The sequence below is a fragment of the Myotis davidii genome, unplaced genomic scaffold, assembly GCF_000327345.1.
Source record: "Myotis davidii unplaced genomic scaffold, ASM32734v1 scaffold1623, whole genome shotgun sequence".
Classification (NCBI taxonomy): Eukaryota; Metazoa; Chordata; class Mammalia; order Chiroptera; family Vespertilionidae; genus Myotis; species Myotis davidii.
Window position 1 is genome coordinate 102,290 of NW_006294461.1, and position 11,039 is coordinate 113,328.

Below are 11,039 nucleotides of genomic sequence, written 5' to 3' on the forward strand. Positions count from 1 at the left end.
CCCCTTTGCCCTGCCCCCCAGCTCTTAGCTCCCCACTGGGTTTCTGATCACTGTCAGTGGCAGGGGCTTCTTCCTGCTTTCCCTTTTGCCTCCCTGCATTGTGCCTACATATGCAAATTAACCGCCATCTTGTTGGCAGTTAACTGCCAATCTTAGTTGGCAGTTAATTTGCATATAGCCCTAATTGATTAGCCAATGAAAAGGGTAGCGTTGTACGCCAATTACCATTTTTCTCTTTTATTAGTGATTTTTTCAAAGTTAAAAAGCTGGAGGGACAGGGAGTGAAATCTAAACTCAAGTGATATTTTTAAAAGCCGTAACACTGAAAAAGGACATGTGATGATCGTATGCCAGTCTTTCACCCTGGATGATGCAGAAATCTGCCAAGAAAACTGCCAGTTAGTTAGCCACACCATAAATGACACCATTATTTGGTGTGGCTGATGAGTCTTCATTTAATTTTAAAGTAAAATTCATTTTCAAAGGATTCAATAACTCAGATGCTAACTGAACAAATGATAAACATCTCTAAACTAAAAAGTTATCTGTGTTTTAAGGGGCAGAAATGAATACATTAAACATACTGGCTTAAATTTTAAATATATCTCATATATGATTCATAATTTTATTTATATAAATATAAACATATATTTTTAATTAGTAGAATATTTCTTGAAGTTATAGAATATTCAAATATGTTTATACATCCTCTTCTTAGATTATATACCAAGTCTGTTTACATTAATTTGCTTCGTCGAAGTTTTAATAAATTTTAGCCCTAAATAGAAACACAAATACGTTTAATAAAATAAATTATGTATATGTGTATACATACATGGGATGATAATGTCTACCTTATGTAACCTAGAGGGTTCATTAATGATCAAAATAAGTAATGTATTAGAAAGGAGGCTATGTATATTACATATACGTGTATGTTTATACATAAGGGGGGTGTCTGGCCCATCTATATATATAAAAGCCTAATATACTAAGTGTCCTACCAATCAGTTGACTGTTTGGTCAACCACTTGAACAGTCGCTATGATGCGCACTAACCACGAGGAGGCAGACGTTCTAGCTGGTAGGTAGGTTAGTTTGCTGCTGGGGTCCAGCCAATCGGGACTGGGCGAGTGGGCCATACATGCCCTGGAGCCCTCCTGCGGTCCCTATCGGCCTGATCGGGATTGGGCGAGACAGCCCCGAATTGTGCACCAGGCCTCTCGTTTTATAATAAATTACATGCATCATAACTCTTACCCTTAAACACATCAGTGTGTATTTCCTAAGAATAAGGATATTCTGTTATTAGTGCTAACTTTGGTAAATAACAATACAATATTTTTATCCTACTACCTGTATTCATTTTTTGTCAACTGACCCAGTGATCCTTTTTTACAACATTTTTCCTTCTAGTATAGAATCCTGCCTTAGGATCACAGTTCATGTATTTAAAAATATATATATATAAAAAAAACAGTACATTTTTAACAATTAAAATTCTAATATGAGCAAACATTTTAAATGGTGAACTCAACTGTATTTTCAGTGTTCGTGTAAAAATTCATCTTTCACTCTAGGAAAAACAAGTTTTTGTAAAAATTACTTTAACTAGAGTAGCAATACTTCAGCCACTCCGATTATACAGGCAGCATCAATTTCCTAGGGAATCCATTACTGCTACTTAAGAGTCTGGCATGATCTCTGGTAAACATCACTGTGATCCTATCACTTCATCATAAGTGTTTTCCCTGTGCAAACCATGCTGGCACAGGACACTGGCCCTTTGTGTTGGAGCGAGGCTGGGTCTTTTCCAGTAAATGAAACGGCTCAGTTCAAATGACTCACTTGGCAGGAACAAGAGGCTCACATGACAGTTTGCTGGATAATTCACATGACCCCACCAATGAAAAATGTGGGTAACATTGGGCTCTCAGACAAACAAGGCACTGAAAAGTCCCTTTTCTGTCCTGCGGCAATCTTTGTCAGCCCTTGCTGCTCAAAGTGTGGTCCAGAGACACTAGCATCATCCGGAAGCCGTTAGAAACACAGGCTCTCAGGCCCCACCTCTGAGAGTTTGCTGTAAATAAATGCAATTTACTTCCTATTGTACTTACTGAACTAGCAAGTCTGTTTTAATTATCCAAGTTTAATTGCTTGGTTTCTGAACTTTATGATTGAAGTTTTAAAATAAAGAAGTTAAGTGATCATCTCTACACATAAAAACCTTTGGACCCAATGAAAATTTAGATGTCCAAAAAACTCTCTCACCCACAGCTGGAGCCAGGCCGGACTCTAATCCCAACCCCAGTCCTGAAGAGCTACATAACTTTGAGTCACAGCACCCTATACTCAAGATAAGGCTTCAGTTTCTTTCTTTCTCTTAAATGTTTTTATTTTTATTGATTTCAGAGAGGAAGAGAGAGGTAAAGAGAGATAGAAACATCAATGATAAGAGACTCATTGATTGGCTGCCTCCTGCACACCCCCTACTAGGGGTCAAGCCCACAACCTGGGCATGTGCCCTTGACTGGAATTGAACCTGGGACTCTTCAGTCCATAGGCCAACACTCTACCCACTGAGCCAAACCAGCTGGGGAGGCTTCAGTTTCTTTACCTATATGTTACTGTATTAACTCTAATTGCTTTTCTGTTGTGAAATCATATAAATCTGCTATATTTCCCTGAATGGTAATATAAGAACAATTACATATACTTTAAGATAATGATCTAGAGCCCAGTGGGTGTGGCTCATGGTTGAGCATTGACCTATGAAACAGGAGGTCAAGGTTTAATTCCTGGTCAGGGCATAAACCCCATTGTGAGCTCGATCCCCATTATGGGGCGTGCAGGAGGCAGCGGATCAATGATTCTCTCTCATCACTGATGTTTCTATCTCTCTCTCCCTCTCTGAAATCAATAAAAATATTTTTAAAAAAATAACGATCTAGAACTAATTCATCAGGGAATACTAAATATTCACATACAGTCAAACCTCGTTTTTCAAACCTCTCCTATCTCAAACAATTCAGTTCTCAACCAAGCTGTTCATAGACAAAAATGTCTCAGTTGTCGACCAAAACTTCAGTTTTTGACCCGACAATCCTTTCATGCTGATACCTCAGCAGGACAAAAAGCGTCTAGCAGGCAACAAGCAAAGGAGAGGATGCTTTCGTTGCTGGCGATTAGCACAATCTTAAAACATAAAGAGGCTAAAACCGGTTTGGCTCAGTGGATAGAGCATCGGCCTGCGGACTGAAGGGTCCCAGGGTCGATTCCGGTCAAGGGCATGTACCTGGGTTGCTTGGTTGCGGACATCCCCAGTGGGAGGTGTGCAGGAGGCAGCTGATCAATGTTTCTCTCTCATTGATGTTTCTAACTCTCTATCTCTCTCCTTTCCGCTCTGTAAAAAATCAATAAAGTATATTAAAAACAAACAAAAAAACATAAAGAGGCCATCCAGAGTGCTAATGTTGCTAAGGGTGTGAAAATGCTCACAAAACAACATCACAGGCACTTCAATAGCTAGAAAAACTGTTGTTGATCGGGTAAATGAAAAGCAGTGCATTTCTGAGGCAGTGATCCATGAAAAATTCCTTTAAGGCTGTGGTTGGATAAATTTAAAAAGTGTTTACTTATAAACTAGAGGCCCGATGGGGGTGGTTGGATACATTTAAAAAGTGTTTACTTATAAACTAGAGGCCCAATGCACAAAATTCGTCTAGCAGGCAACAAGCAAAGGAGAGGATGCTTTCGTTGCTGGCGATTAGCACAATCTTAAAACATAAAGAGGCTAAAACCGGTTTGGCTCAGTGGATAGAGCATCGGCCTGCGGGACTCAAGGGTCCCAGGTTCGATTCCGGTCAAGGGCATGTACCTTGGTTGCGGGCACATCCCCAGTGGGAGGTGTGCAGGAGGCAGCTGATCAATGTTTCTCTCTCATTGATGTTTCTAACTCTCTATCTCTCTCCTTTCCGCTCTGTAAAAAATCAATAAAGTATATTAAAAACAAACAAAAAAACATAAAGAGGCCATCCAGAGTGCTAATGTTGCTAAGGGTGTGAAAATGCTCACAAAACAACATCACAGGCACTTCAATAGCTAGAAAAACTGTTGTTGATCGGGTAAATGAAAAGCAGTGCATTTCTGAGGCAGTGATCCATGAAAAATTCCTTTAAGGCTGTGGTTGGATAAATTTAAAAAGTGTTTACTTATAAACTAGAGGCCCGATGGGGGTGGTTGGATACATTTAAAAAGTGTTTACTTATAAACTAGAGGCCCAATGCACAAAATTCATGCAAGGGGCTCAGCCCTTGAAGCCCTGGCTGCCTCGGCCCTCGCAGCCTTGGCTTTGTCTGGAAGGTCATCTGGACGGTCATTCTGCTGTTTGGTCTAATTAGCATATTAGCTCTTTATTATACAGGATTAAACAGTACATTAGACATGTACTGTATATAAGAAAGGTTGAAACAGGGAATCATCTGGGAGCCTGGAACAGATTAATTCAATTTACATTCTTTCTAATGGGGAAAAATGATTCTGTTTTTGAACAAATCGCTTCTCAAACAGCCTCCTGAAATGAATTCAGTTTGAGAAACGAGGTTCCACTCTATAGTTACACTCAATTTTTCAAGCTCCAATGGTACATCCCTTTGTCACATGGACTTACCTGAGTAAGTAACATAAAGGCATTGTCTGCTCTAAGGTGTTTGGTGAGAAATTCCACACAGTGCGCTTCCAGGGCTGGGACTGCGTATTTCTTAGCAGTATACAGAGTGGTCATAACTGTTTCCGGGCCAATTTGAACTTCGTCTGAATAGAGAAATCTGGAAAGCAAGGGGAAATTGCAGAGCTGGTCAGTAAGGTCTTCAATAAGCAATCAACCAACCTTAAACCTCTGAGGAATAGGTTTAAAAGACGATGAGCAAACTGGAAACCTGAAACGTGCATCAGACTTTACAGGGCTACAGGGCCCTTGCACACACATCGTCTCCTTTATTCTTACCCAATCCTGAGAGGCAGGGCGTCTCCCCAAATCCTGAGACAGACCCCTATCTCTAAGCCAGATTTCCAGTTAACACCTCATAGCAGCTTTGGGTGACGTGATTCACTTATTTCTCCTTCATCAAAGTGTGTTCACTTAAGCAAATCTACAGTGAGCAGAAGTTCACATCTCTAAATGTCAAAACATTCGTTTCCAGATTGTGGTGTTTTCTTATTCTGGGCATCTTCTAACCTTTCCTTTTTATCCCAGAGTTAGCATTATGACCAAGACTAGATTCCTGGGGCTTTGGAGGAATAAAACAATTTAATAATATCTTAAATACTGCCAGGTGCTGTGGGATATTTAGATCCAATTTCCTCTCAAAATACAATCAGACCAATACTGCCTTCCTCCCAGTTTGCTGTCTGTAAAGGCTAGGTCACTAAATAAATCAGCTATAGCCCTAGCCGATTTGGCTCAGTGGATAGAACGTCGGCCCTCAGACTGAAGGGTCCTGGGTTCAATTCTGGTCAAGGGCACACCTGGGTTGCAGGCTCAATCCGATCCCTGGCCCTGGTCAGGGCACATGCGGAAGGCAAACAATAGATATGTCTCTCTCACATCGATGTTTCTCTTTCTCCCTTCCAGTCTCTCTAAAAAAACACACACAAAACAAAAACAAACAAAAAAAATGGAAAAATATCCTCGGGTGAGGATTAACAAAAATAAAAAAATAAAGTAAAATCAGCTCTATAGAACTGAGGATAAATGTAAGAGTCTCAGTTATTGCTGAGGCTGTCTGAGCTTCTACATTTGAACTTCCGGCCCCCTCTGTGGCTCCTCAGAGAGCCCCGTGCTGACTGTCAGTTCTCAGCTACACTCAGAATAGCTGGGGCTGCTGTGGAGAATGGCATTCAGAACTAGTGTTTCACTGGAATGACACTAAAGGCTTCCAACATTGACTAGACCTGTACTCCCCAGACCCAAGTCATAAATTATGTGTTTAAGAAACCCATCCGTTCAGAGCAGTCTATTACCATGAAGGCATGAGGAAAGTTAGGTTCTATTTCATGTCCCTGTCCCCTCTACCTTTCAATTTCCTCTACTTTTATTCCTGTGGCCGTAATCACCACCCAAGATGAAACCCTTGCCTGGTCCATCCCCTAACTTCTCACCCTAATCAAATGCTGGCATTTCTCTAATAATACCACATCCTTATAACAGAGAGTGGTGGAGGCTGCTCATTCTCATGCTCCCCTATTTCAAAAGTGAGAGGTGCTGTTTTTCAGGATTACACTGTTTCCAAAGCCTCCTTGTAGAGACTCAAGTCAGCCATCCGTATCACCACCCTAACACTCACCTAACGTCACTGCCACACTCTGGGATGAGGACGGGAATTGAAAACCAAGCAAGGCACAGCCACTCACAGCCAGGGACAAAGAGATGGATAAAGAGAGAGGAAATTAGCCCTAGTCCATTTGCTCAGTGGATAGAGTGTCAGCCTGCGGACTGAAGGGTCCCAGGTTTGATTCCGGTCCAGGGCACATGCCCAGGTTGTGGGTTCGATCCCACAACCAGTGGGAGGCGTGCAGGAGGAAGCCCAATCAATGATTCTCTCTCCTCACTGATGTTTCTATCTCTCTCCCCCTCTCCCTTCCTCTCTGAAATCAATAAAAATATATATTTTTAAAAAAAGATAACATTCTATCCTAAGCCCCTTGTCCATGGGCTCCTACCAGAGGGATGGGGCTATTGGGGGGTGGCAGGGTTCCATCCAGCTTGTCACCCCCTGCCCACCCCCGACATGCAGACCCTCACTAGACCTGTACTCCCCGGACCCAAGTCATAAAGCATGTGTTTAAGAAACCCATCCTTTCAGAGCAGTCTATTACCGTGAAGGCGTGAGGAAAGTTAAGTTCTATTTCATGTCCCTGTCCCCTCTACCTTTCAATTTCCTCTACTTTTATTCCTGTGGCCGTAATCACCACCCAAGATGAAACCTTTGCCTGGTCCATCCCCTAACTTCTCACCCTAATCAAATGCTGGCATTTCTCTAATAATACCACATCCTTATAACAGAGAGTGGTGGAGGCTGCTCATTCTCATGCTCCCCTATTTCAAAAGTGAGAGGTGCTGTTTTTCAGGATTACACTGTTTCCAAAGCCTCCTTGTAGAGACTCAAGTCAGCCATCCGTATCACCACCCTAACACTCACCTAACGTCACTGCCACACTCTGGGATGAGGACGGGAATTGAAAACCAAGCAAGGCACAGCCACTCACAGCCAGGGACAAAGAGATGGATAAAGAGAGAGGAAATTAGCCCTAGTCCATTTGCTCAGTGGCTAGAGTGTCAGCCTGCGGACTGAAGGGTCCCAGGTTTGATTCCGGTCCAGGGCACAACAATAAAAATATATATTTTTTAAAAAAAGATAACATTCTATCCTAAGCCCCTTGTCCATGGGCTCCTACTAGAGGGATGGGGCTAGTGGGGGGTGGCAGGTTCCATCCAGCTTGTCACCCCCTGCCCACCCCCGACATGCAGACCTCCCTTCTCTGAGCTCCACTGCTCATGACACAGATCTGCCAGGACAACATAAGGAACTGGCCAACCGCACGTGGATTTCCTCTTTCCAGGACTTTTTAAAAAAGCAAGTCACTCACACACACAAAAAAAGCAAATCACTGCATGGCCTTCCCTGTAATGCCAGAATCCATCAATTGAGAGAACCTTCATGATTGGTCCAAAAGGATAAGAAACAGGCGGACCAGACTGGAACCAAACGACAGCTTGGATCCAACCCCACTTGAGTGAATCCCCAACTGACTCACTGAGCAAAAATATGTGATTTTTTAAGCCCCTAAGTTTGGGGTACTTGATAGAGTTATTGAGACAAAAGCTGACTAACATCCTATATAGTAAAAGCCCAGCGACCATAATGGTGTAACAACCAGAACGACCAGTCGCTATGAGATGCATTGACCAACTCTTGGTCCCCACCCCCCCACCCCCAGCCCACAGGCTCCGATTGCCAGATGGCAAACAGGGAACCACAGGGAACCAGGTATGTGGCTGCAGGGCGGGACTGGGGACTGGTGAGGGGAACCGGGTGTTCGCAGTGGGGAGGGACTGGGTACTGGTGAGGGGAACCGAGTGGAGGGACTGGGGACTGGTGAGGGGGAACCGTGTGGGTGTTGGCAGTGGGGAGGGACTGGGGACTGGTGAGGGGAACCAGGTGGGTGGCAGCAGGGACTGGGGACTGGCGAGCACGAAAGGAAGAAGAAAGTGAAGACAAGATCCTGAAGAAGAGTTACCCCAGGTCTCCTTCCAGCCACCATCCCATTTTTCTGCTCCTCTTTGCAACAAAACTCCTTGAGAGGATTATTTATCTAGATGTCAACAGTCTCTCACCTCCCATATTCTCCCCAATCCACTCTACTCAGTTTGCTGCGATCACTCTTGCCAGGGTTCTCCACAGCCTCCATTTCGTCAAAATCAGAAATCAATTCAACGTCTTCATTTTGCCCAATTCTCAGCAGCATTTAACATAGTTGCCAATTCCTTCTTTATTGGAAACTTTCTTTTTGTTTTATTTTGTTAATCCTCACCTGAGGATATTTTTCCACTGAATTTTAGAGAGAGTGGGAGGGGGAGAGACATAGAGAGAGAGAAACATTGATTGGTTGCCTCATGCACATGCCCTGACCAGGGCCGGGATCAAACCTGCAACCGGGTACGTGCCCTTGACCAGAATCGAACCCACAACCCTGTGGTTTGTAGGCCAACGCTCTAACCACTGAGCACACCAGGAGAAAACTTTTTATCGGTTTATCCTGCTGTCCCAATTGATTACTGCTCTCCATGACACCCAGAGCCCATCTCCCTTCAAAAATGGTTCCTGTTTTCAGAAATGGTAGGTTGGCATCTTACCGTTCATTTCTTCCAGGAAGACATCAACCTCTGAGTAAAGTACCACAAAGTAAAGAAGGTCATTGGCTGTCATGTGAAAACGATGTTGGCCCCAAAGCTAACTCTCACTGCTATCTTTTAGACCCTGCAATATTTTTTATGTCAGCTTCTTTTGTTTGTTTTTTTTAATCCTCACCTGAAGATATTTTTCCATTGATTATAGAGAGAGGGAAAGACAGAGAAATATCAGTGTGACAGAAACACATTGATTGGTTGCCTCCTGCACGAGCCCCGGCCAGGCCCAGGGCCAAACAAAAAAAAAAACCTGCAACCGAGGTATGTGCCCTTGATCGGGAATCAAACCCGGGACCCTTCAGCCCACAGGCTGCCGATCTATCCCGAGCCAAACCAGCTAGGGCTATTGGAAACTTTCTTGAACTCAAGATACCACCTCCTTGCCTCCCTTCTCGTTCCGCTGACAGCTGTCCCTCAGTCTCATTTTATGCTCCTGAGCCTCTGCTGCACCCCCGCAGGCTGGAGACCCCAGGCTCACCCTGTGCCTCTTTCCTCTTAACAGTCTACATTCCCTGCCTAGGAAGTCTCATTTGTTCTCAGGGTTTCACGCTTAACTTTCGAATTTATGTTCAGGAAGAAGCTCTTCCTTAAATTCTAGGTTCATATTTCTGTCTACTCTTACATCCCTCCTTGGAAGTCTTAGAAAGTTTATTGATTCTACCTTCCAAATCTATGCAGGCCCTGGCTGGTTTGGCTCAGTGGAAAGATAGTGTCAGCCTGCGGACTGAAGGGTCCTGGGTGCGATTCTGATCAGGGGCACATGCCCGGGTTGTGGGCTCGATCCCCAGTGTAGGATGTGCAGGAGGCGGCCGATTCATGATTCTCCCTCATTGATGTTTCTATCTCTCTCCCTCTCCCTTCCTCTCTGAAATCAATAAAAATATATATATTTTAAAAATCTATGCAGAACTTGACCGTTTCTCATCAGATCCATCCATGTCTACCACCCTGGTAGGGCCCACCATCATCTCTTGCCTGGACTACTGCAGAAGCCTCTCCATTCAACTCCCTGCTGCCCATCTGACACCGCTCTGGTCTAATTTAATTTCTAAGCAACTGCCAGAGTGAGTTTCTAAAAATGTAAATCGGATCAGAGCACTCCCTCTCAAGGCTTTTCTCCACACACCAGATGAAACGCAAAGTCCGCCCACAGGCTCGGCGGCCCCGCAGGTCCTGGCCGGCCGTCTTTTTCACCTCACCTGCCACCACGTTCCCCTGTTGTTCGTTCTGCTCAAATCGCACTGCTTCACTTTTTTTTAAAATATATTTTATTGATTTCTTACAGAGAGGAAAGGAGAGAGATAGAGAGCTAGAAACATCGATGAGAGAGAACCATCGATCAGCTGCCTCCTGCACATCCTCCATGGGGGGTGTGCCCACAACCCAGGTACATGCCCCTGACCAGAATCGAACCTGCGACCCTTCAGTCCGCAGGCCAACGCTCTATCCACTGAGCCAAACCGGTTTCGGAGCACTGCTTCACTCTTGCTGCTCCTCCAACAGGAGACATTTAGGGCTTTCCCTTGCTTGGCAAACTCCTTCCCTAGTGGCTTGGTCACTTTTTCTTCAAAACACTTATTAGTGGTTGACATGTGTCTTTGCTTCTCCCTAGTGGAGTACAAGCTCCATGCGGGCAGGACTTTTGCTTGCTCACTGCTGTATCCCACATCTAAAACAGTGACCGGCCCAGGGCAGGCACACAGTATTTCTCAAATGAACAACTGAAAAACATCACTGACACGGGTCAGGCAGATCAAACTGAGCAGTTTCTTCAAGTGCTTCAAACTCAAGTTCCAAAGCCTTCAATGTTAACTAATTCAAGCTGTAAACATAATAAAAAAGTGTGCTCAAGCTAACCTGATGGCCAGGGCAAGGGGCCATGGGCAGTTGGCTGGCTGGCCTGGCCTCCTGGTCAAACTCCTGGTGAAGGAACAATTTGCATATTAGGCTTTTATTATATAGGACTAGAGGCCCGGTGCACAAAAATTTGTGACTTGGCGGGGGAGGTGGTCCCTCAGCCTGGCCTGTGGCCTCTTGCAGTCTGGGAGCCCCTGGGGGATGTCCGACTGAT

The 11,039-nt window shown here is 44.3% G+C and overlaps 1 protein-coding gene across 1 annotated transcript in view; it reads right to left on the reverse strand.

The window, feature by feature from the left end:
• BTBD1 (BTB (POZ) domain containing 1) overlaps nucleotides 1-8,469 on the reverse strand; it is a 31,021-nt gene extending 22,552 nt beyond the window's left edge. Inside the window, exons 1-2 of the mRNA XM_015567164.1 lie at nucleotides 8,396-8,469; nucleotides 4,670-4,880 (exon numbers count right to left, since the gene is read on the reverse strand). Of these exons, the coding sequence (XP_015422650.1) occupies nucleotides 4,670-4,880; nucleotides 8,396-8,469 (285 nt within the window). The remainder of the gene's footprint in view (nucleotides 1-4,669; nucleotides 4,881-8,395) is intronic.
• Between the last annotated feature and the right edge of the window lie 2,570 nt (nucleotides 8,470-11,039).